Consider the following 26,915-nt stretch of genomic DNA (forward strand, 5'->3'; position numbering starts at 1 on the left):
TAACTTCCCCAACTGACTTTCTTTTGTCAGCATCTGGCTGGGAAAATTTAAGAGTAAAAGAACTGATTTTTTCTTGTCGTTATTGTTGCAGAATTATTCTTGCCATAGAAATGGCAAAGTTGTGGGCCGCCAGCAGAGATTTGGCCAGTGAGGAGGTTGGGGAGGAAGATGGACCAGTCCTGGAGTCTGGGGAAGGCTCTGACGAGGGCTCTGTGTCGGAGGCAGAGAGGGGGCCAGGGCCATCTGACAGTTATCAGCTGCCTTCAGAGTCAGACATCAGTGAGGCAGACGAACAGCTGGAGCCTGTTCCCAGTCTGCGCATGCGCAGAATTGCCAGACGAAGGGAAGAGCTAAAGAACAGGGGTCAACTTGGGAGTAAGGCCATAGGTGGACGGTGAATGGCCCCTCCCAGAGGAAATAAAAGGGGAGCGTCAGGGGAGTGGAGTTTGCAGGAGACCATTAATTCGCTTAATTGGTTGGTGACTCTCTAAGATTCCTTGCCAAGCTTTGCAGATATCAGCCTGGCAGCTCTCCAAGCCAGATAAGGTCTGTGACTGTAAATCCTCCTTTGAAAGACTTTGCTGGATATGAATGAGCAGAATTCACAGTCAATTAATAAAAGGGTTTTTTGTCGGGACAAGGAGTTGGCTTCCTGCTCTCGGGAAGCTTCAGTCAGAACAGGATGAAATGCAATATCCGCACCCAAATTTTTGATCATGAGACTGACTGTGGGGATGCTAGGACAGTTGTTAATGTGAGGATTGGTTGTAAGTCAGGTTTTTTCCAGTGCCGTTGTTAACTTTCAAGAGTCACTAAACGAATGGCTGTAAGTCAGGGACTACCTATAGGACCCTCCCTCTGTCCAGCTTACCTCCCAGGGTTATTAATGGCAGAGCAAGTAAGAGGAAGCAGCCGAGATCCTGAACTAACAAGGCAAGATATGATTCTAATAAATTAATATCACATGCAGACGGGATATGAAAATAAGGAACAGAGGAGAGTATCAAAGCCAGCTGCGCTGGGGCTTCATTAAAATGTTGAACTGGTTCGGCTTTGATGTGAAGCAGAAGTAGAACCTTCCTCCAGAAAGATTCAAATCTTCACTCTGGCTGAATAGGAAAATTATAGACTTCCTACTCTGTGGGAGCCGTTTCTCGTAAATGTTTAAAAAGCACCCAGTTGCTTAGCAAACACGACTACGTCCAATTCATTTGTTCTCCGTTCGTGAACGAGGGGAAAGGGAGTGTTAGAACTGTAAATTGGATTAAGCTCTTTCCATCTTAGGGACGCAGTGGCTCAGTGGCTAAGACGTTGAGCTTGTCGATCAGAAGGTCTGCAGTTCGGCAGTTCGAATCCCTAGTGCCCTGTAATGGAGTGAGCTCTCGTTAGTTGTCCCAGCTTCGGCCAACCTAGCAGTTCGAAAGCACGAAAAAAAAATTAAAGTGGAAAAATAGGAACCACCTTTGGTGGGAAGGGAACAGCGTTCCGTGCGCCTTCGGAGTTGAGTCATGCTGGCCACATGACCACGGAGACGTCTTCGGACAGCGCTGGCTCTTCGGCTTTGAAACGGAGATGATCACCAATACCTCCTAGAGTCGGGAACGACTAGCACGTATGTGCGAGGGGAACTTTTACCTTTACCTTCCATCTTAACCAGCTTGAAGCCTTGATTTCGAATGACTTAAATGGGGAAAGGAAGCCCATTTCAAGGGCTGAATAAGCAACCATTTCATTTTGGCTAAAATGTTCTGCAGGTAGTCCTTGATTTTGTCGTATGCCCGGCTGGCTAAGAGAATTCTGGGAATTACAGTCCATGCATTTTCAACTTCCCAAGTTTGGAAGGAAAAAAAACCTGTTGTAGACCAAGTAGCATGTAACGTCAGAAGGCAACTTCAGATTTATATTCAGGATAATAGATTAATAATCCATCCCTATCTGGGGAAGGTTAACTTGTCAATAATATTTTATTTTCTTCGGTTCAGTTGGCAAGGTGTTTTCAGAAGTGGTTTGCCATTGCCTCCCTCCTAGGGCTGACAGAGAGTGGCTGGCACAAGGCCACCTAGCCGGCTTTCCTGTCTAAGGCGTACTGGAACTCACAGTCTCCTGGTGATTGGCCCCAAGCCACCCAATCAGCTTTCATGCCTAAGGCGGGACCTCATAGTCTCTTGGTGATTGGCTCAAAGTCATCCAGCTGGCTTTCATGCCTAAGGCGGGACTAGAACTCACCGTCTCCTAGTGATTGGACCAAAACCATCCAGCTGACTTTTATGTGTACCGTGAAACTAGAACTCACAGTCTCCTGGTGATTGACTCAAGGCCACCTAGCTAGCTTCATGCCTAAGGCGGAAGTACAACTTACAGTCTCCCGGTTTCTAGCCTGATGCCTTAGCCAAAAGTGGCTATATTTAATATATATTTAATTGACGATTAAGTACACTACTTCCAAGAACAATTAACGCAAGCTTTTTCTTTTCTTTCTTTTTTTTTCATTTTCATCTCTTCCTTTAGGTATGGTCTTTGCTGGAAGAGCTTACTATGACGGCATTGCCAAAATAGGGGATATTGCTGTTGCTTCACCTGTGTCTAAAGAGTTGGGTAAGTACACCAAATAAATCATATCTAACCGCAGGATTCCTGACAGTGAACTATTCTTGGTATTTTAAAACTTGGCTAAATTGGCAGCCTCTAAACTGATAGAGTGATACATGATAGCGGTCTACCCATATCTTAAGAAGCTGCCCCAAAGAACAGGGGGGGTTCACCCTATTCTCCAAAGCAGCTGAAGGCAGGACAAGAAGCAACAGATGGAAACTAATCAAGGAGAGAAGCAACCTGGAACTAGGGAGGAATTTCCTAAACATTGAGAACAATTAACAAGTGGAACGGTTTGCCTCCAGAAGTCTTGGGAAGCCCCTTCACTGGAGGTTTTCAAGAAGAGACTGGTAGAATTAGAACTCACAGTCTCTCAATTTCTCATCTGGTGCCTAAGAATATTAAATCAAACTGGCTCTCCTCTTTTATTCACCTTCAGAGGAGATAATACATCTTTCAGCAGAATTTTTATCCAGCTCATCACGATGCATGAATCCTCTGGCATCAGCAATCCAGCACTGTCTTAATCCCAAGCTCGAGAAAACAGCGGCAAGGGACGCAGTGGCTCAGTGGCTAAGACGCTGAGCTTGTCACTCAGAAAGGTCAGCAGTTCAGCGGTTCGAATCACTAGCACCACGTAACGGCGTGAGCTCCCATTACTTATCCCAGCTTCTGCCAACCTAGCAGTAAAAAATGCAAGTAGAAAAATAAGGGACCATTTTGGCGGGAAGGTAACCGTGTTCCGTGCGCCTTCGGCATTTAGTCATGCCAGCCACATGACCACAAAGACATCTTCTATGCGTTCCAACATAACACTGGAACACCTGGGCTGTTGAAATGAAAAGGAATGAATTATATCTATAGTGTCAAATCATAGTACTTTTGACAGTGTGCATTTTGGATTCAGGTTCTGTTAAGATACAGCCTGTTGTGCCTTACAATGGCTTCTACTGTACAAAATAGTGGAGTTGCCATGGTAACGGCTTCACAGTACTCCAAAAGGAGTCTCCCTCTGATAAGGAGGATTGGTTCTTAAAACAAACGAACAGTAAGGGGCAATTTGTTCTGGGCAACACCGGGTTATCAGCTGGTATATAATGACATCAAAGTTCCAAATTCAAAACGTTTTCCAAGGGGGGGAACACCCCCCCCCCCAAGAAAGTCCAGTTGCTTTATGGAAAAAGCACCTTTGGGACATCCTAGCCCCTCGTCATTCCCCCCCGAAGAGAGTCTTATATTCTGATTTATTTTTATATTAAACGTATTATTCTGCTGATGTCCCCCATGCTACGGAGCGGAGAGATTGCCTTCGTTCCTGTGGGATCGTTTCGAGCAATTCTCTTTCCTTCCGCCAAGATCACGACAGGCACAATAGCTCCCCGCTCTTGAGCAAAAAGGGTTTATTGAAGAAAATAAATCAACCACCCAGGAGCGAAACCGGTGAACAATGCCATGTAATAAGTAGCATCGGCTTTTGTCCCCCGGCTGTACCGAAACGGTACAAATTATTGGAAGACTGTCACCACGATGGTTTTATAATAGAGACTTAAAATAGACCTTAAAAGTTCTAGTAGGACTTTCTCCTTTTTTTTTTCTTTTTTTTTAATGTTCATTGAAAAGACGGCCTCTGGATTCTCTCCAAGTTAATTTCCGATAATGTCCTTGGCTGTAATAAAAAAAAAGAAATACAAAAGGTCAAAGCTGTTTGAACGAAGCACTGTCATATTTTTAGTCCTTTGCAAATGAGCCCCTTCAAACAACTTTCAAAACTCAAAGCAGGCCATCCTTAAATCAGGTGGGCTTGTTCCTACTTTTTTTTAAAAAACAATGGAAGGTTAATCATGGTTAAGTTCAGGTTGCGTCTAGCTGTTTTCCCAAGGAATCTTAAGATCTCTGCCTTAAATCTCTGCGGAGTTAATCTTTGATGCGCCTTTATATGTGCTGGGTAGCTAAATAGAGGTAGAATAAAAGAGTTTTTTGTTCCCAGGTAAAGTAAAAGAATTTTCGTTCCCTCTGGTGGCTTATGTTTCTCATTGAACCAGTTCAAAGTTTTTTAATAAAGAATATAACTTTGGGAAGAGAGAGAGAAAGATAGAGATACGGAGATATAGACATACAGACAGACAGAGATGATAGATGATGATGTTAGATAGATAGATAGATAGATAGATGGATGGATGGATGGATGGATGGATGGATGGATGGATGGATGGATGGATGGACGGACGGACGGATGGATGATTTAGGTAGGTAGGTGGATAGATAGATAGATAGATAGATAGATAGATAGATAGATAGATAGATAGATAGATAGGTAGGTAGGTAGGTAGGTAGGTAGGTAGGTAGGTAGGTAGGTAGGTAGGTAGGTAGGTAGACAGACAGACAGACGACAGGCAGGCAGGCAGACAGATAGACAGACAGACAATAGGTGATAGAATATGATAGATGGATGGATAGATGATAGATAGATAGATAGATAGATAGATAGATAGATAGATAGATAGATGATAGATAGATAGATAGATAGATAGACAGACAGACAGACAGACAGACAGACAGACAGACAGACAGACAGACAGACAGACAGACAGACAATAGGTGGTAGAATATGATAGATGATAGATAGATAGATAGATAGATAGATAGATAGATAGATAGATAGATAGATGGATGGATGGATGGATGGATGGATGGATGGATGGATGGATGGATGGATGGATGGATGGATGGATGGATGGATGGGTGGCTGGGTGGCTGGGTGGCTGGGTGGCTGGGTGGGTGGGTGGCTGGGTGGGTGGGTGGATGGATGGATGGATGGATGGATGATAGGGCAGAGAATATAGAGAGGGGGGAGGGAGGGAGGAAGAGAGAGAATAGATAGGTGTATGATGTGTTGCTGCTTTTTGTGGCTATATAAATCCAGCAAGAATGACGAGTTCCTTAAAATATATTGACATTAATGCTTTTTCTAAATCAATATTTGGAAAAAAAAACTGAGCTATTTTTCTGCCTAGGTATGAAGTAAGATAAAAACTTCCTGGTAGCATGTCCTGAGAGAACTGTGAGAAAGCGTAGACTGTTATTTACCTTTACTATAACGTTACACAATTGTTTACTTTCATTTATAGAATGCAAGTTTCTCGTAGGATTTTAATCTTTTGGACATCTCGATTGTCATGCTCTCTGAACCAAAATGTGTTTTTTAAACTCTTGTTTTATACAATTAATTAATTTTAAAAAGTCAGTGGAAATCTACGTTCTTTTCCACTTTCAAAAAAAAAATAGAATTATTTTTCTATTAAAAAAAGCACTTTATGCTTTTATTTGTTATTTGTTCTTTAGGTCAAAAATAATTGTAATGAAAGTTACGCGGGTCAGATTTATCTACTAATAACTTGCCCACAGTTGGAAGGAAGAATTGCACAGGCTTTAGGGATAATAAAGGGACACGGTGGCTCAGTGGCTAAGACACTGAGCTTGTCACTCAGAAAGGTCGGCAGTTCAGCGGTTCGAATCCCTAGCGACGCATAACAGAGTGAGCTCCCATTACTTGTCCCAGCTTCTGCCAACCTAGCAGTTCGAAAGCATGTAAAAATGCAAGTAGAAAAATAGGAAACAGCTTTAGTGGGAAGGTAACAGCATTCCATGCGCCTTTGGTGTTTGGTCATGCCGGCCACATGACCACGGAGACGTCTTTGGACAGCGCTGGCTCTTCGGCTTTGAAACAGAGATGAGCATTGCCCCCTAGAGTCGGGAACGACTAGCACATGTGTGCGAGGGGAACCGTTTGGGGGGGGATAATATAGACGTGCATGAAGTCACTCTACAATTTTCCACAAGATTTATTCTTTGTTCCAGACGGTTAAAAGTTAGCTTCTGAATTCTGTTTTGAGAAGAAGCCTAATTGATTTTGCCCTTCAACATTAGGCAAATATTTGCACTGGCTTGCACAGAAGACAAAGCAGGCGATACGTTTACGCAAGGCGGGTGATTTAAATGGAAAAAAACCACCGTTATTTCCATCTGCCCAAAAAAGTACAAGGATCCCACATAGCAGCCAAATCCTAATTGTGCCACTGAATCAGTTTTTATCGCTGACGGATTTGCTCTGCCAAGGATTCGGCCAGTGGAAAAACTTGTTTCGTTTCCCAGTCTGTTCTCGAAATTGTGATGAGATTTCTTTTTTCTTTTTTTTTAATGGCCATCTGAGCATAAAGGACAAATTTTATTTTGGTTCTATATGTTGGATAGGCAGGAAGTGGAGCCAACATTACGGACAGAACGATCGAAAGGTCTGACATGAATTTTACTCTATGTTGGTCATTCATCCCTGGTCAGAGAAAAATCGTGGATCCTTCTCCATTAGCCTCCAAAAGTTGTGAATGCTCCAACACTGGAAGTTTTAAAGAAGATGTTGGATAACCATTTGTCTGAAGTGGTGTAGGGTTTCCTGCCTAGGCAGGGGGTTGGACTAGAAAACCTCCAAGGTCCCTTCCAACTCATTCTATTCTATTCTATTCTATTCTATTCTATTCCATTCCATTCTATTCTATTGTAACCAGGGGTGAAATCCAGTAGATTCTGACAGGTTGTGGAGAATTGGTAGCGGAAAGTTTGAGTAGTTTGGAGAACCAGCAAATGCCACCTCTTGTCTGGCCCCAGAATCGGGTGGGAATGGAGATTTTGCAGAATCCTTCCCCTGCCACACCCACCAAGCCACAGAACCGGTAGTAAAAAATAATATATGGGTCAGTTGCCAAGTTTCTAAATTTTGATTATGGAATTACGGGGTGCTGTAATGGGCGTAGGTGTGAGAAACAGTCACGTCCCTTTTTCCAGTGCCGTCGTAACTTCAAACGCTCCCTAGACCAACTGTTGTAAGATCGAGGACTACCTGTAATGTGCCGGTCGTCATATCCTCTTGAGACCCAAAATGTTTTAAGGCTGCTGAACTTCCGTGCCTTCCCTTGACAGCTGCCTAGACAGAGAAGCAACATGATAGGACACGAAGCCTCAAGAGAGATGACTCCGTCCTCCATCCCCACCTCATTCCTCCAGCCCTGGAGGAATTCGTCTTGTGTATTGTGACAGGCTGGAGATGGAGGGCTTATCTTTCCTTGGTTTCCCCTGAGATTCACCAGCCAGGAATTCCAAGATTTTAACCACATCCTGTTTCTAATCACGATTAGCTAATCAAAGGTCACATTTTCTTCCCTTTGCGAATCTCCCCACACACAACCGAGAAAGAATAAGGAAGAACTGCCAGAGAGAATCACAGTTCAAAGGTTGCAGTGAATATGATGGATGACTTGTGTTCTGACCGAGGCTTCCCAAGAGCATGAAGCAAACTCCTGGTCCCCGACAAAAGCCCCTTTTATTAATTGACTGTGAATTCTGCTCCTTTGCATCCAACAAAGTCTTTCAAGGGAGGATTTACAGTCACAGACCTTATCTGACTTGGAGAGCTGCCAGGCTGATATCTGCAGACCTTGGCAAGGAGCCTCGGAGAGTCACGAACCAATTAAGCGAACTGATTGTCTCCTGCAAACTCCCCTCCCCTTTTGCTCCTCTTTTATTTCCTCTGGGAGGGGCCATTCATCCTCCACCTGTGGCCTTACTCCCAAGTTCACCCCTGTTCTTTAGCTGTTCCCTTCATCTGGCAACTCTATGCATACACACACTGGGAACAGGCTCCAGCTGTTCCTCTGCCTCACTGATGTTTGACTCTGAAGGCAGCTGATAACTGTCAGATGGCCCTGGCCCCCTTTCTGCCTCCGACATAGAGCCCTCATCCGAGCCTTCCCCAGACTCCAGGACTGGCCATGTCCCTCCCCAACCTCCTCACTGCCCGAATCCGCTTGCAGGCCACAACACTCTGGCCCCATAACGTGGTTAAGAACAACCCCATCAAGGTTTTCGGTTGGAAGAAATGGTGGAAAACAGTTCGTTTTTTTTGAAATCGCCACGCCCCACAACAAGCAATGGCGATAGGTTAGATAAGTGTGTTCAAGGGCACACACTCACCACCTTAGAATGCATTGGCAGCATTGTGCGAAATGACACACCCTCTGGCAAGAAGAAAAAAAGCTTCAGCACCTGCAGATGGGCTATTTGGGTTGTTACCAGCTCAGTGGGTGTCTTTTTGCCTTGAAGGTGTTTCATTGTGTTGAAGTTGTGTTGGGTAAGCCTTTGTTTTAGGAAGGTGGTCGTTGTTGTTTGGGGAATTACTCTCTATCAATTATCTATTATTTATATTTATCATCTATATCATCCACCATCTATCTATCTATCTATCTATCTATCTATCTATCTATCTATCTATCTATCTATCTATCTATCTATCTATCATATATCTCCATCATTTTTCATCTACCTTATATCTATCATTTTTCATCCATCCATCCATCCATCCATCCATCCATCCATCTGTCTCTTATCATTTGTCAACTATCAATCTATTTATCTGACTCTTTCTACTTATCTTTTATATCTATCTATCTATCAATTATATCTACCTATCATATGTATCTTTCCATCTTTCCACCTTAACTACCATATCTACTATATCTATCTATCTATCTATCTATCTATCTATCTATCTATCTATCTATCTATCTATCTATCTATCTATCATCTATTCATCTTTCTCCCCCTATAACTGGGATTCCACATTCATCTACGTGTTTTTTTAACCTCCAAATATTTGCAGATATTCTTTCCCTAATAGCGGTATGAAGTTTGTCAACTGCAGAGAGTTTTAAGTTCCCAATATAAAATTACTAAACATTCTGTAAGAAATGTACAAATAAATCAATAGGGTGGGAAAGAGAGAGGGAGGGAGGGAGAAAGAGAGAGAGAGAGAGAGGACAGAGAGAGACACACACAGAGAAAGAGAGAGAGAGAGAGAGAGAGAGAGAGAGAGAGAGAGAGAGAGAGAGAGAGAGAGAGAGAGAGAGAGAGAGAGAACGCACTTAGGTAGGAGCATTGCAAAATAGATTATTTTTTTTCTACTGAGAGTAGAATATTAAAGCAAAGGTTTTTTTTATAAGAACTTTATAGGAATATTAATGCAAAGTTAAGATCACAAGCCAACTCTTGAGTCTGTTACTTTGATCAATCCATTCCTGGCGTTTTATAAGTATTGCCAGTAAGTCAGCAAAACGCTTTTTGATTGAGTTTGTTTCTTTAAGGGCAATCGCCTCTAAATCACGGCGCTTAAGAGCTTACGTCTTGGATGCCTGAAAGAGAAGACAGATCTCACCTACTCAGCAGTTTCTCAACGCAGGGCCAGCTCATCCGAGGCAGCCTTGGGCAAGATCTGAATCTCTCGGCTTGCGGCACAGAAAAAAAAGGGGGGCATAAAGACTTGAATCACAAGGGGGGTGGGAAAAAGAACCCCGCAACACTCAAAGTCCTCATTTGATGCGAATTGATTTGTTAGTCAAAACGTTTTCTTAAAAATCAAACGCTTTCTTTATTTCAGGGCTAACACTCAGGTTTCATTTCACCCGTTTAGCGTGATCGATTTAATCTGCTTTGCATGCTCTATAGAAAGTCTAGAAGGTTCCCCTGGGCCTTTTGTATAATTTTAATAAATTGTTTATACGTGGTTTCTGTGCATTCAACGCAGACGTATGTGGGATTTTCGAAATGCCACGTATTTCAATGTCCTCGACTTGCAACAGCCCGTTTAGTGACCATTGCAACATCCCCCTTGGGATGTCAAAATCCAGAAACTTGGCAACAGGCATGTACTTTCTGCAGTGGTCCCCTTTTGCGACCTTCTCGACGAGCAGAGTCAACGGGGAAGCCGGATTCACTTAACAACTGTGTGACTAACTTAATAACTCCAGTGTTTCACTCAGCAGCGGTGGCAAGAAAAGTCGTAAAATGGGGCAAAATTCACTGAACCAACGTCTCGCTTAGCCGACAGAAATTTGGGGCTCAGTTGTGGTCATAAGCTGAGGATTACCTGGATAGGATCCCCTGCTTGGGCAGTGGGATGGACTAGAAGACCTCCAAGGTCCCCTCTGCCTCTGTTATTGCGTTACGGGTGTTTTAAATATATATATATATATATATTTTCAGGAAGACTGGCCATTCTGTATCTGTAAGTAATTATCAGCTTGTATCAATGTCGACTCAGCCTTCCATCCTTCCGAGGTCGGTAAAATGAGGACCCAGATTGTTGGGGGCCAATATGCTGACATTTGTAAACCGCTTAGAGAGAGCTGTGAAAGCACTGTAATGCAGTATATAAGTCTAAGTGCTATTGCTATTCCTTCTTTCCTTCCTTCCTTCCTTCCCTCCTTCCCTCCCTCCCTTCAGCAATGGTTAGAATGCAGTAATGCAGGCTAATTCTGCCCACAGTCTGGAGTTCGATCCTGACCGGCTCATGATTGACTCAGCCTTCCGTCCTTCCGAGGTGGGTAAAATGAGGACCCAGGTTGTTGGGGGCAAGAGGCTGACTCTGTACACCTCTTAGGGAGGGCTGTAAAGCACCGTGAAGTGGTATATAAGTCTGCTAAGAAGGAAGGAAGGAAGGAAGGAAGGAAGGAAGGAAGGAAGGAAGGAAGGAAGGAAGGAAGGAAGGAAGGAAAATGAGAAGGAAGGAAACCGTAGTGGTGCAGTGGTTAGAATGCAGTATTGGAGGCGGACTCTGCCCACAACCAGCAGTTCGATCCTGAGAAGCTCAAGATTGACTCAGCCTTCCATCCTTCCGAGGTGTGTAAAATGAGGACCCAGATTGTTGGGGGCAAGAGGCTGATTCTGTCAGCTGCTTAGAGAGAGCTGTAAAGCACTATAAAGCAGTATATAAGTGTAAAAGCTACTGCTGATTAGGTGTGGTGGCGCAGTGGTTAGAATGCAGTATTGCAGGCTAACTCTGCCCACTGCCAGCAATTCAATCCTGACCGACTCCTTCCGAGGTCGGTAAGACCCAGATTGTTGGGGGAGATATGATGACTCTGTAAACCGCTTGGAGAGGGCTGTAAAGCACTGTGAAGCGGTATATAAGTGCTGTTGCTCTTTGCTACTGTATGTTATCGAGAAGCAAAATAAATTATAGAGCAGGTTTTTTTTCCCCAACCTCGCTCTGCCAGGTAAATTCATTGTTCATTTCCTGAATGTATCTGTATCCGTGTACCAGCAGTAAAGACAGCAAAGGCAGAACGTTAAATCCCCGATTCTGACATGTTAATCTTTGCAAACAGGGAACTGCCGGGCGAGTTTGCGTTGCTGTTAGCAGCCCAATTTCGCAAAGCACTCGTTCTGTGACCGTAACCGGAACCTTAAAATCAGCTCTTAAAACCCATGAACTTTTCACGAGCTTTACTCTCCCTGGGACTGGGGCTTCGGTTAAGTTTCTCCGAATGAGCCAAGGAGCGTTTCCTCATTGCTTCATTCTCTCTAGGGATCGCTATGCCGGAGTTGAAAGAAGTAAATGACCTCACCTCTAAGCCTTCCCGTAGTTAACTGATGTGTAAGTCCCATTTAAATAGGTGGGACCTATCCATGCATAACCGTGGGCTGGGCCACTCCTAGTAGCTTTCCTGTTTCCATTCAAGGGTGAGGGGTTGAGCTAGTCCTATTTTAAGGGATCAAAGAGCTAAGGCAAAATTACATAAAGATAGTCCTTGAGTTCGATTAACATACCTCTTGTGAGTAAAAATAGAATAGAATAGAATAACAGAGTTGGAAGGGACCTTGGAGGTCTTCTAGTCCAACCCCCTGCTTAAGCAGGAGATCCTACACAACTTCAGACAAATGGTTATCCAACATCTTCTTAAAAACTTCCAGTGTTGGAGCATTCACAACTTCTGGAGGCAACTTGTTCCACTGATTAATTGTTCTGTCAGGAAATTTCTTCTTAGTTCTAAGTTGCTTCTCTCCTTGATTAGTTTCCACCCATTGCTTCTTGTTCTATCCTCACGTGCCTTGGAGAATAGCTTGATTCCCTCTTCTTTGGGGCAGCCCCCTGAGATATTGGAAGACTGCTATCATGTCTCCCCTAGTCCTTCTTTTCATTAAACTAGACATACCCAGTTCCTGCAACTGTTCTTCATATGTTTTAGTCTCCAGTCCTCTAATCCTCTTTGTTGCTCTTCTCTGCACTCTTTTAAAGTCTCATCATACTATTTACATCGTGGTGACCAAAACTGGATGCCGTATTCCAACTGTGGCTTTACCAAGGCCTTATAAAGCGGTATTAACCCTTCACGTGATCTTGATTCTATCCTTCTGTTGATGGAGCCTAGAACTGTGTTGGCTTTTTTGACAGCTGCTGCACCAAAGATATATAGCGCCTTTTTAAGTTGGAAGTTTTGGGGTATATTTTAAAAGTATATAAGGAACTATTGTCTTTGTAAAATGTATTGTCAAGAAAAGAAAACCAACCTAGTTCCTCATACCCCAAGCCGGATTCCTACAAAGCGTCTTGTGTTGTTTTTGGCGAGGAGTTTGAAAAAGAAATCAAGATATTTGACTTGTGCTGACTTTTCTTCCTTTCTGAAGGGCCCAAGGATCCGGAAATAAAATGTAATCTTGTTTGTCAACAGGGCACGTCCTGATCGAGATTTCTATTGCTCAAAAGAAACTCAACGACAAGCTAGAAGAAAACGTAAGTAAATCTCCCCGCAGCGCTTTCAATTATTGTACAACTATTTTCATATGAAACTCTACTAACCTTCTCTCCCTGCTGTCGGCTTTTCATGACTACAGTTCAAGAAATTCCATAAAGAAATTATATCGGAGCTGGAGAAGAAAACCGAACTAGATGTAAAATATATGAATGTAAGTATATTAATTTTTTTTAGTGCCGGAGAAGATTAAGTGTAAGCATTTGCTAGTTTCTTGGTAGCAGCCACAAACCAGTCATGTTTCTGAGATGGCCACCAACCTTCCTCATCCTCTGTAAAACCTAGGTATTTAGTCCATTGTGAGTAACATAGTTTTATGCAGGAACTGATGATGTTACCTAGTTGGGTCATGCAACGTCTGCAAGAAAACAACCAAGTTCAGAGAGGACCAAGCCCCTCCCCCTAATATAGTTTTAATTTGGAAGAAGCGGTGGATTCATTCTCTGGTTCAGGGGTGGGATTCAGCCACTTCGGACCAGTTTGGGCGAATGGGATGCTAATTTTACATCTGGTTTGCCAAAACGGTAGTTGTAAGGACTGGCTGGCCCCGCCCGCCCACCTCTCCCCTCCCAGGAGTCTCCACACGGCCCGTTTTGCATGCCAGGTTCTGGGAGACTGAAAAACGCCCCCCCCCCAGAAGTTCCGGAAGTCCAGAAATGGGCCCATTTCCTGCCTCTGGAGCCCCGGGGAGGCTCGGGGAAAGACTCCGGAGCTTGGAGAGGGTGAAAACCCGCTACACACACACCATAGTGCAGGAGGCTGAGTAGGCCACACCCACCATAGCCCCACCCACTTAGCAACCAGGCAGAGAACCGTTGCTAAAGTTTTTGAATCCCACCCTTGCTCTGTTTCCTTCTGTCAAGCGTTCTCCTGCTTTCATGTCAACCAAATCTAGGTATCCCTTTTTTTCAAGGTTAGAAATCCCTATGCCCAAAGGTGAGATAAGATCTCCACGCATAAATAAGATAAATCAAAAGAAGGTAGCAAGAGATACGAAGAACCTCTGGTTTTCCACAAACAACTTCTCGACTTCTATTTTTCTCATTCCTCATGCATGTTCCTTTCGTAATTTTTCAACGGGTTGGAGCATGTCCTAATAAACTATAATGACTATAATACGGTTATTCCCTACAGTTTCGGAAACGGTAGGGGACAATCTCCTATTTTATTTCGCCTGCCATTGTCAGCATCCTCCCCTAAGTAGGAGCCTGCGGGGACCAGATTCCCAAACTCGCGAGGTGACGTCTTCCTACAAAGGCCTCTGTGAATTTTCTCCTTGCAGGCTACCCTGAAGAGGTACCAGAACGAACACCGAAGCAAATTGGATTCGTTGGAAAAATCTCAGGCCGAGCTGAAAAAAATCCGGCGGAAAAGCCAAGGGGGACGGAACGCCATCAAGTACGAACATAAAGAATTTGAGGTTGGTGCCTTCAACCAGCGGTGGGATTCAACCAGTGTAACAACCAGCGCTGAGGAGCACAGCGCATTTAAAAACAGACCCCAAATTTACCTTCCATTGCAGTCCTGGTGAGTAAAACAGCTGAGGTGCAGCGATGCACTCTGCCGCGCCTATCAGCTGGGCTTCAAACAAAGGAAATATAGGTCGGTATGGCGCAGGGGCAAGCGGGCGGGAGCCCGCGTGATCGTCCGTCGGGGCGAACCGGTTCACTCTCGGAGCTGATCTTTGGAGTTACGAGTTTGCCCAAACCAGTCTGAAGCGACTGAATCCCATCCTTGCCCGCATGCGCTTTGGCCAAAAAAAAAAGGGGGGTACCTAAATGTGATGCCATACAGACGGAGCAAATGGGCGGGGCCACCCGCGATTTCCACTACCGGTTCCGGCAAACCGGTCCAAAACTGGCCAAATGCCACCTCTGCTCCTTCTGTTTTACTAAGACCCAACCAAAGTGGAAACGAGAAGTGAAATCTTGGCATCCATTGGCATGCAATCCGGATTCAAACCTGTTCTCCTCCTATTTGGAGTACCCCAAAGTGCCGTAAGATTTTTTTTTTAAAAAAAAAACATGCGTTTGGGGCTAAAGTTAGTCTCTTGACACGAGGCAGCAAGAATATTTATAGGCTTTTTTGCATGTCAACAGATAATCTCTCTCTGTCCTGGAAAAATTAATTGGCTATTGTGTAAATTGGCAGCTTTATCAAGGGAATACCTGCGTGAAAGGATAAATGATATTTGTGCGTGTTGATACAGAGTGGCAGAATGCAACCGGACTGCGCGCTTGTCTTTTGAGAAAAATTGAGAGTTCGAAGTGGCCGTTAAACTCAAGTTATACAAGAATCCCTGTTTACCAGGCCTTTCTTATACAGTAGTAGCTGATAACCTGGCGTTGCCCGAGTATTTTTTTATCCTAATCCTGTATTAGACAGGATTTCTAATGTTGTTTTTCCCCCCCCTTATCAGAGGGAGGCCCCTGGTGGAGTACTGTGAAACCGTTACCATGGTAACTCCACTGTGCTGTACAGTAGAAGCCATTTTAAGGCACAACAGGCTGTATCTTAACAGAACACACACACCGAGGGGTGTTAGGGGTGTCTTACCCCCCACAGTATTTTTCTGCAGAGAGTAAGTCATCTGTGTACCAAGTTTGGTTGAAATTGCCCAAGGCGTTCCAGAGTTATGATGGACCATATACACACAAAGCCATTTTTAGATAGATAGATAGGTAGGTAGTTATAGAGAAAATTGATAGAGAAAGATATAGATGATGATAGATGATAGATAGATAGATAGATAGATAGATAGATAGATAGATAGATAGATAGATAGATAGATAGATAGATAGATAGATAGATAGATGATAGATAGATGATAGATAGATGATAGATAGATGATAGATAGATAGATAGATAGATAGATAGATAGATAGATAGATAGATAGATAGATAGATAGATGATAGATAGATAAATAGATATTGTTAGCGATAGAGAGGAGAGAGAGAGAGAGAGAGAGAGAGAGAGAGAGAGAGAGAGAGAGAGAGAGAGAGAGAGAGAGAGAGAGAGAGAGAGAGAGAGAGATTTCCTAGAAAATGGACTGGTAACATCTTAAATAGCACAAAGTTGTGTGTTTGTGTGATTGTCTGAATCTAGTCTTTTCATGCTTTATCTAGTATTTGGAAACCGTAAGCTCCCGACAGAGTGATATCCAAAGATTTATTGCGGAGGGTTGCAGAGAGGCCTTACTTGAAGAGAAGAAAAGATTTTGCTTCCTGGTTGACAAGCACTGCAGTTTTTCACAACGCCTCTTCCATTACCACGTGGAGGTGAGTGTGGAAGGAGGAGAAATTAAAACAGGCCTCTCCAAAGTTGGTCTAAAAACATTTGCCCTCGCGGGTCATCCCAAACCGCAGCCAATTCCTAGATTCGCTCGAGGGAAGCGTCTTTGTTTTCTTGTTATCTATTTATGGTATATTTTCATCCTGTTCTCTGTAGTGCTCGGAAATACTTAGCAACAAGTTGCCGGCGTGGTTGGAAACCTGCAGCGATGCAACCAAAGTTCCGGAGACTGTCATAAACATGATCGAAGAGATCAAGACACCGGGATCCGTTTCGATATCGGGGACTCCCCTGCCTTCACCGATGATCGAGAGGAATAACCTGGTGAGAACCTCACTTCCGCTTCTATTTCACCTTTGGAGCCGAGTTTAGGGAAGAGAGAGATGTGGGCAGAAGAATCAACATGATGGACCCAAATGTATAATTTAAACACCCAGAAGGCCTAAGGTGGGACTAGAACTCACCATCTCCTGGTGATTGGCCCAAAGTCACCCAGCCACCTTTCATGCCTAAGGTGGGACTAGAACTCACCGTCTCCTGGTGATTGGCCCAAAGTCACCCAACTGGCTTTCATGCTTAAGGCAGGACTAGAACTCCCCGTCTCCTAGTCTCTAGTCTGTCACCTTAAATTCCACATGGAAACACACCTATGACTTTATGAATGTCTCAAATTGCACCAGCAAAACGTCTGATTTTCACCCTTACAAATGCAATCTACCTTGCATTCATTCCGGTGTCTGAGCTTCCTTATATCCTGGGACAGAATCAAAGCTGCAAAACCAGCGAGTGAATCTAATTAAAGGGGGGGGGGAGAGAGAAAACCTTTCAAAGGAAGCCATTCAATTGGAAGGAAGTCAATAAAATCGCTGGTATTTATTCCTGCCTTGGTGCGTCGTTTCACATGATTGACGCGCCACCTTTCGTTTGGCAGGTTGGAAACGATTATGATTCCCTCCGAAGGCATTCTCCTCAGGTGCCCCCGGCCCCCCCGGGGAGGGCTTACACCAGCCCCTTGGTCGATATGTTCAACGCCCTGCCCGCCGTGCCAAAGACCTCTTCCGAGAAATTAAGCCATGCAGCAGGTAAGCATAGCACCTACTAGTCTCTCAAGGTGGTCATTTTGTGCGCAGGTTGTCCTTGACTTACGGCCATTCATTTAGTGACTGTTCGGAGTTACAACGGCACTGAAAAAGGCGACTTACGGCTGTCTTTCACACCTACGACTGTTGAAGCATCCCCATGCTCGGGTGATCAAAAGTCAGGCATTGGGCCACTGACTCCTTTGCACGATGGTTGCGGTGTCCCGGGGTCATTTGATCCTCTTTGTGTGACCTTCTGATAAGCAAAGTCAAAGGAAGAGGCTGATTCACTCAACAATCGTGTTATTAACTTAACGACTGCAGTGATTCACTTAAGAACTGTGGCAAGTAAAGTCGTAAAAGGGGGCAAAACTCACTAAAAAAATTTCTCACATAGCAATGGAAATTTTGGGTTCGGTTGTGTTTGTAAGTCAAAGACTACCTATATATTATAGAGATAGATGATAGATGATAGATAGATAGATAGATAGATAGATAGATAGATAGATAGATAGATAGATAGATAGATAGATAGATAGATAGATGATAGATGATAGATGATAGATAGATAGATGATAGATAGATAGATGATAGATAGATGATAGATGATAGATAGATAGATAGATAGATAGATAGATAGATAGATAGATAGATAGATAGATAGATAGATAGATGATAGATAGATGATAGATAGATAGATAGATAGATAGATAGATAGATAGATAGATAGATAGATAGATGATAGATGATAGATGATAGATAGATGATAGATAGATAGATAGATAGATAGATAGATGATAGATAGATAGATGATAGATAGATAGATTGCTAGATAGTTATAGAGAAAATAGAGAGAGAGAGAGAGAGAGAGAGAGAGATATTGATAGTTATAGAGAAGATAGATAGATAGATAGATAGATAGATAGATAGATAGATGATAGATAGATAGATAGATAGATAGATAGATAGATAGATAGATAGATAGATAGATAGATGATAGATAGATAGTGAATGGAGAGAGATGGAGATGATAGATAGAGAGAGAGATTGATAGTTATAGAGAAAATTGATAGATAGATAGATAGATAGATAGATAGATAGATAGATAGATAGATAGATAGATAGATAGATAGATGATAGATAATGAATGGAGAGAAATGGAGATGATAGATAGATAGATAGATAGATAGATAGATAGATAGATAGATAGATAGATAGATAGATAGATAGATGATAGATGATAGATAGATGATAGATAGATAGATAGATAGATAGATAGATAGATAGATAGATAGATAGATAGATAGATAATGAATGGAGAGAGATGGAGATGATAGATAGATAGATAGATAGATAGATAGATAGATAGATAGATAGATGATAGATAGATAGATAGATAGATAGATAGATAGATAGATAGATAGATAATGAATGGAGAGAGATGGAGATGATAGATAGATAGATAGATAGATAGATAGATGATAGATAGATAGATAGATAGATAGATAGATAGATAGATAGATATTCATTTCATTCATTTCATTTATTAGCACTTATATACCGCCCCCTCTCCCGAAAGGGACTCGGGGCGGTGTACAGTCCATATTAAAAAACACCAAATAAAATACATGTATGCATAGGAGGAGGATAAAATAGACCAAAACTGTACAGCTAATAAATAAACAATATAAGAATTTAAAATATCATACAATTTATGCACTATCCCTCTAAAAGCCAGTAAAAAGTATATGCCAGGGGGGCAGACGTTGTAAATTATGCCAAACCAGCCAGTCGGAACAGGTGTGTCTTCAGTTTCTGTCGGAAGGAGCGGAGGTCAGTAGTGGTTCTAATGTCGGGGGGGAGGTCATTCCAGAGGGTTGGGCCCATCACAGAGAAGGCCCTACTCCTCGGTGTCGCCCGTTGGCATTGCCTCGTGGACGGCACCAGGAGAAGGCCCTCCCTGTGAGAGCGGATTGGCCGCAGGGATGTGTGCGGGAGGATGCGATCCCGCAGGTAACTAGGCCCTATGCCATGGAGCGCTTTAAAGATGGTAATCAGAACCTTGAACCGCACCCGAAAGACCACAGGTAGCCAGTGCAGCTCGCGCAGGAGAGGTGTTACGTGGGAGTACCTAGTACTCCCCATGACTACCCGCGCGGCTGCGTTCTGGACTAGCTGCAGTCTTCGGGCGCGACCCAAGGGAAGCCCCATGTAGAGAGCGTTACAGTAGTCCAGGCGAGACGTCACCAGCGCATGAGTGACTGTGCGTAGGGCATCGCGGTCCAGAAGGGGGCGCAATTGGCGCACCAGGCGAACCTGGTGGAACGCCCCCCTTGCCACGGCTGCCACATGCTCATCCATTGACAGCCGGGCATCTAGGAGGACGCCCAAATTGCGCGCCCGTTCCACAGGGGGCAATTGCTCGCCCCCTATGGCCAGTGATGGAATTAACTGGCTGAACCGAGGTGCCGGTAGCCACAGCCACTCAGTCTTGGAGGGGTTGAGTTTGAGTCTGTTGTCCCCCATCCAGACCCCGACGGCTTCCAAACACCGGGACATCACTTCGACAGCCTCGTTGGGGTGGCTTGGGGTTGAAATGTACAGCTGCGTATCATCAGCGTACAGATGGTACTCAACCCCAAAGCCACGGATGATCTCACCCAGCGGCTTCACATATGCGTTGAACAAAAGGGGCGAGAGGACCGACCCCTGCGGCACCCCACAAGAGAGTGGCCTCGGGGTCGACCTCTGCCCCCCAGTCAACACATATTGCATCCGGCCGGAGAGGTAGGAGCCGAACCACCGTAAAACGGTGCCTCCGACTCCCATCCCCTCCAGCCGGCGCAATAGGATACCATGGTCGATGGTATCAAAAGCCGCTGAGAGATCTAATAGGACCAGGATAGAGGAACAACCTCTATCTCTGGCCCTCCAGAGATCATCCACCAACGCGACCAAGGCTGTCTCGGTGCTGTGCCCGGGTCGGAAGCCGGACTGGCGTGGGTCTAGATAAACGGATTCGTCGAGGTGCTGTGGAAATTGCTGCGCCACCACATTCTCAACAACCTTCGCTAAAAAGGGAAGGTTGGAGACTGGACGATAATTAGCTAGCTCCATTGGGTCAAGTGAAGGCCTCTTGAGCAGGGGCTTCACCACCGCCTCTTTCAAGGCAGCCGGTAAGAAGCCCTCACCCAGCGAGGCGTTCACCAGGCCCAGAAGCCAGCTTCGCGTCACCTCCCAGGATGCCAGTACCAACCAGGAGGGGCACGGGTCCATTGAACATGTGGTGGGTCGTAGCCGTCCCCGTAACCCGTCTAAATCCTCGGGGGCAACAGAGTCAAACTCCTCCCAGAGTGGACTCACAAGACTCACTGATGTCGGCTCGTCCGGACCACTGGGGGGGGGCCATCCGCTCCGGATCTGAGCGACTTTGTCTTGCAGATATTCTCCAAACTCCTCTGCTCTTCCCTGCAAGGGCGCCTCCCGCGTCTCCTGCAACAGGAGAGAGCGGGTCACCCTAAACAGGGCGGCAGGGCGGTTATCCGCAGACGCAATGAGAGCGGCACAATGCCTACGTTTGGCCGCTTTCAATGCCACAAGGTAAGTCCGTAAAAAGGCTCTTACCTGTGTTCGGTCAGATTCGGAGCGTGAGGACCTCCACCTGCTCTCTAGACGTCTCCTATGGCGCTTCATCACCCTGAGCTCCTCGGTATACCAAGGGCCCGGGTGGCTCGCTGCCGCAGGAGAGGTCGCAGAGGATAGATAGATAGATAGATGATAGATAGATAGTGAATGGAGAGAGATGGAGATGATAGATAGAGAGAGATTGATAGTTATAGAGAAAATTGATAGATAGATAGATAGATGATAGATAGATAGATAGATAGATAGATAGATAGATAGATAGATAGATAGATAGATAGATAGATAGATAGATGATAGATAATGAATGGAGAGAAATGGAGATGATAGATAGATAGATAGATAGATAGATAGATAGATAGATAGATAGATAGATAGATAGATAGATGATAGATAGATGATAGATAGATAGATAGATAGATAGATAGATAGATAGATAGATAGATAGATAGATAGATAGATAGATAATGAATGGAGAGAAATGGAGATGATAGATAGATAGATAGATAGATAGATAGATAGATAGATAGATAGATAGATAATGAATGGAGAGAGATGGAGATGATAGATAGATAGATAGATAGATAGATAGATAGATAGATAGATAGATAGATAGATAGATAGATAGATAGATAGATATAGAAATATATATAGAGAGATAGAGATGACAAATAGATAATAGAATGATAGAGATAATAGAGATGATTAATAGATAATAGATAGATAATAGAATGATACAGATGAGAGAGAAAGAGAAAGAAAACAAAGAAAAAAGAAGAAAGAAATAAAGAAAATAAATGAAATAAATTTGAAAAAATAATAAATGAAATAAATAAATAAATTTTGGGAAGAATTTTGTGAAATTTAAACCAGACTCTTTCACCCAGAGCAGCATGGGAGCCACTGGCTAGCAGCACATCAGGGTGAGCCCTCTCTGAAGGCTCCAAAATCCAGGCACAAGCTAGGCTGACCCATGTTCACCTCTGTTTTGTGGCCACTGAGCCTCGGAGGAGCACATGTTAGCTTGTTGCTCTCTGCTGAGCAGTCCTACGATTAAGGATGTTTTATTGCCCCTGTCTCTTTTCTCTTTCCCTTTCTCACCGTGTCATGCAGATGATTCCACCTTATCACGATCTACCTCTATGGCCACTGGACTCAACACAATGAAGCGTCAGAAAGTGAGAACCATCTTCCCGCACGCCGCTGGAAATAATGAGACTCTCCTTAGTTTCGCCCAGGGCGACCTTATCACGCTGCTCGTGTCGGAGGAAAGAGACGGCTGGCTGTACGGAGAACACGACGGCACAAAAGTGTACGTCAGGGCTTCCCAAACTTTTCCCTTCCTTACCCCAAACCATTGGGGTATTCATCGTCCACCTGTGGCCTTCCTCCCAAATCAATCCCCGTTCTTTAGCTGTTCCCTTCGTCTGGCAACTCTGCGCATGCGCACACTGGGAACAGGCTCCAGCTGTTCCTCTGCCTCACTGATGTCTGACTCTGAAGGCAGCTGATAACTGGCATACGGCCCTGGCACCCTCTCTGCCTCCGACACAGAGCCCTCATCAGAGCCTTCCTCAGACTCCAGGACTGGCCCATCTTCCTCCCCAACCTCCTCACTGTCTGAATCTGCTGCCAGCTCCCCTGGCCACTGGCGGGCCACAACAGTCTGTTCCTTCAGCAGTTGTAACTTTGAATGGTTGCTGAATGACAGGTCGTAACTAGAGGACTACCCATATTATAAAAACAATGGGGGGGAGCAGGAGGAGCAGGAGAAACAAGGTGAGAGAGCACCAAGGACCCCCCACAAATGTCTTCTCTTATTGTATACAGCTCATCTTAAGGGTTTCTACAAATCGGTAATTTATTCCTTTCTAGGAAAGGCTGGTTCCCATCCTCCTATACGAAGCCCTTTGAAGGTCCGTCGGAAGAGACCCTGCGCATCCCGGTGCCAAGGTAATGTTGGGTTGGCATAGACACTCTTAAGAACCGAGTTGATGGATCTGTTGCTTCTTGTTGGGCTATTGGAGTCCTGGCGGCGCAGTGGTTAGAATGTAGTATTGCAGGCTGACTCTGCCGACTGCCAGCAGTTCGATCCTGATCGGCTGCAGGTCGACTCAGCCTTCCATCCTTCCGAGGTTGGTAAAATGAGGAGCCAGATTGTTGGGGGAACGAGGCTGACTCTGTAAACTGCTTAGAGAAGGTTGTGAAGCAATATATAAGTCTATTGCTATCTTCCTTCCTTCCTTCCTTCTTTTCTTTCCTTCCTTCCTTCCATCCATCCATCCATCCATCCATCCATCCATCCATCCATCCATGGTGCGCAGTGGTTAGAATTCAGTATTGCAGGCTAACTCTGCCGACTCTGCCCACTGCCAGCAGTTTGATCCTGACCGGTTCCAGATTGACTCAGCTTTCCATCCTTGCGAGAAGGGTCAAATGAGGACCCAGATTGTTGGGGGGCAAGAGGCTGACTTTGTAAACCGCTTAGAGAGGGCTGCCAAGCACTGTAAAGCGGCATATAAGTCTAAGTGCTATTGTTATGAACAATGGTTTCTCCCTTCATTAGCCCTGCGCCCATCCGAAGTGTCAGCTCGGTCAACTTGACCAACAGAGAAAACCCCATCCTGCCCCCACCGGATTACGTCTTATCTGGGCCAATCAAACCAGCTTCAGAACCAAAACTCGAAACTTCGAAAACCACAGCAGCTCAAGGAGAAAGCAAATCTCTTGTAAGTAGACCGGCCAGTTTTGTCAAATTAAAAATAGAAAACCAGCTTGTGAAAATACTTTTGCTGACGGATTTTATCCAGCTATCTGAGTAATGCCAGGCTGAACCTAACTTTTTGGACTTGCTAGTTAGATCTTAAATTTTAGCAATTACAGGTAGCCCTTGACTTACAACGGTTCGTTTAGTGACCATTCAAAGTTACAACGGCACTGAAAAAACTGAAGTACGACCATTTTTCACACTTATGACCGTTGCAGCATCCCCACGGTCACATGATTTACATTCGGATTTTTGGCAACTGACTCACATTTATGACGGTTGCAATCATCGTCCACCCATGGCCTTACTCCCAAGTCGACCCTCTGACAAGCAAACTCCATGGGGTAGCCAGGTTCACTTAACAACTGTGTTCCTAATTTTAACGACTGTGATTCAGTTTAAGGCAGATATTTCTCTCTCTGGGCACAACGAGAATATATCTGCTGAACAAAGCTCCGTATTGGCAACAGGAAAGGCATCTGGCCAAGAAACACTCTGCTAGCTCCATTCAGTTGCCCAAAGTCCACCCGCAAGGGATTATGGGATCGTTCAACGATGATGATGAATTCAGTTTAACAAAGGTAGCAACAAAAGTTGTAAAATGGGGCGCAACTCACTTAACAAATTTCTCACTTTACAACGTACATTCTCAACTGTGGTTGTAAACTGAGGAGTATCTGTAATTAGGAAGGGGGGAGAAATCTACTCCTTGTTTCAGTTGCATTTTACAAGTTCAGCATCGCCGTGTCAGTTATAGTCTTCCAATAACTCAGGGGTTGCCCCAAAGAAGAGGGAGACAAACTATTCTCCAAAGCACCTAGATAGGGTAGAACAAGAAGCAATGGGTGGAAACTAATCAAGGAGAGAAGCAACTTAGAACTGAGGAGAAATTTCCTGAGTTAGAACAATTAATCAGTGGAACAGCTTGCCTCCAGAAGTTGTGAATGCCCCAACACTGGAAGTCTTTAAGAAGACTTGGATAACCATTTGTTTAAAATGGAAATAGGATTTCCTGCCTAAGCAGGGGGTTGGACTAGAAGACCTCCAAAGTCCCTTCCAACTCTGTTATTCTAAATACCGGCCCAGTGTTAGCACAGTCAGACCTCACAGCGGAGAGCTAAAAAGTTGCTTCAAACTTTTGTGTTGCGTGCCGCAAAGGAGAGAGATTTGGTTCAGGTGCAGTTTTAAACCTTTAAAAAGACATTTCAAGGTTTTGAACAAAGCAGACCTCTCAGAGGTCAAGAGGCACCTTGTAAATTCTGGTATTGTAATCCCTGTTTGTTCAAGAGTTACGTCAAATCGACCAGCCAGAGAAACCGCCTTAAGTCAAGCTGGAAAGCAGGCACTAAAAAGCGACATTTGTAAACATCTGAATTCTTTTAGCAGTTTTTGCCCCTTTTCAAACAATGAGGTTGTTTTGCAGTGAAAGGTACTGAAAGCACTCTAGGCCTTGATTTATAGCGTTCGTTTATTATCGCTTCGGTCTGAAAAAATAGGAATCAAACAGAAAACTTCACCTATAATGCTTAGGTGTTATGGGAAAGCTGGAGTGCCACCTTCTGGTCTCGAGGGGCTATTGCAGTCTAGGCGTTAGTGAAAGTGGAATATATGAAATTAGCAAGAGGAAATTGACTCTCTTTGAAATCATCAGCCATTGTGATGAGATAAGTTTCCCTGAAACACATCCTCCTTATTCAAAACAAGGAGGGTGTAAAGTCAGAAAGGATTACAAAGGATCGTCCTGCAATGCTTGTTTATTGCTTTTTTTCGGTCCTAAAACTGATAGCGATCAGTCTAAACTACAAATTAAAAAAATAAAACACTGCATTAATAGACCAAAATATAGTAAAAATAAAATGTCGTTAGCGTAGAATGACCAAGTGCAGGGATTACAATCACAGGAGAGGCGTAGAAAATTGTAGTGGAGAGTGCAACTGTTTTAAGTCAAGGTTTCCCAAACGTGGCAACTTCAAACTCTGTCTGTGGACTTCAACTCCCAGGATTCCTCCACCAGTCATGAATTCTGGAAGTTGAAATCCACATTTCTCCAGGCTCCCCGACGTGATGGCTGGGGAATTCTGGGAGTTGAAGTCCACACCTCTTGGGGCTCCTCAACGTTCTGGTTGGGGAGTTCTGGGAGTTGAAATCGACATCTTCAGGTGCCCCAACTTCTTGACTGTGGAATTCTGGCAGTTGAAATTAAGGGTGGGATTGAATAATTTTAGCAACCAGTTCTCTGCCCGGTTGCTGGGTGGGCGTGGTCATGGGGGCATGGCCAGTCGGATTCCGGCACCACAGCATTGGGTGGGGCATTTTCACCCTCCCCAGGCTCCAGAGGCTTTCCTTGAGCCTCTTGGAGGGCTAAAACGGCCTCTCCTGGGCTCCGGATCCTGGAAATGGACCCATTTCTGGACTTCCGGTACTTCCGGTAGGCTCATTTTTCGCCCTCCAAGCCTCTGTGCGTATCCTGCACTTACCTGCACCCAAAATGTGCCATGTAGAGACTCCTGGGAGGGGAAGAGATGGGTGGGCGTGGCCAGCCAGTCCTTTCAACTACTGTTTCGGTGAACCAGATAAAAATTAACATCCGGTTTGCCCGAACCAGTCCGAGCTGGCTGAATCCTACCCTTGGTTGAAGTCCATACATTTCCAGGTCCCCAACGTGCTTAATCGGACATTTAAAGTCCCCTTCCTGCTTATTCCTTTTGTTTGAATGGCCTTCCTTTTCTCCCGTACTCAGCAGTTACCACTTTTCTTTCCTTCCTCAGAGACCTAACATGAACGGCATTATGAAGCCGCCTTTTCTAAGGTAAGTTGGAATCGTGCAATATCATTGAAAACATGCAACAAACTCAAACAACAACAACAACCCCAGCCTTGGTTTATCTTTCCACAAGGTCTTCTTG

At 44.4% G+C, this 26,915-nt stretch overlaps 1 protein-coding gene across 2 annotated transcripts in view; it reads left to right on the forward strand.

Moving 5' to 3' along the window:
* BAIAP2L1 (BAR/IMD domain containing adaptor protein 2 like 1) overlaps positions 1–26,915 on the forward strand; it is a 49,277-nt gene that overhangs the window by 21,483 nt on the left and 879 nt on the right. For both annotated transcript variants that reach the window (XM_081965711.1, XM_081965712.1), the window contains exons 3-13: positions 2,509–2,595; positions 13,149–13,210; positions 13,312–13,383; positions 14,512–14,649; positions 16,356–16,508; positions 16,678–16,845; positions 17,453–17,603; positions 22,356–22,554; positions 23,118–23,195; positions 23,809–23,971; positions 26,778–26,818. In XM_081965711.1, the coding sequence (XP_081821837.1) occupies positions 2,509–2,595; positions 13,149–13,210; positions 13,312–13,383; positions 14,512–14,649; positions 16,356–16,508; positions 16,678–16,845; positions 17,453–17,603; positions 22,356–22,554; positions 23,118–23,195; positions 23,809–23,971; positions 26,778–26,818 (1,312 nt within the window). The remainder of the gene's footprint in view (positions 1–2,508; positions 2,596–13,148; positions 13,211–13,311; positions 13,384–14,511; positions 14,650–16,355; positions 16,509–16,677; positions 16,846–17,452; positions 17,604–22,355; positions 22,555–23,117; positions 23,196–23,808; positions 23,972–26,777; positions 26,819–26,915) is intronic.

This window comes from Natrix helvetica (genome assembly GCF_964273705.1).
Source record: "Natrix helvetica genome assembly, chromosome: 13".
Taxonomy (NCBI): Eukaryota; Metazoa; Chordata; class Lepidosauria; order Squamata; family Natricidae; genus Natrix; species Natrix helvetica.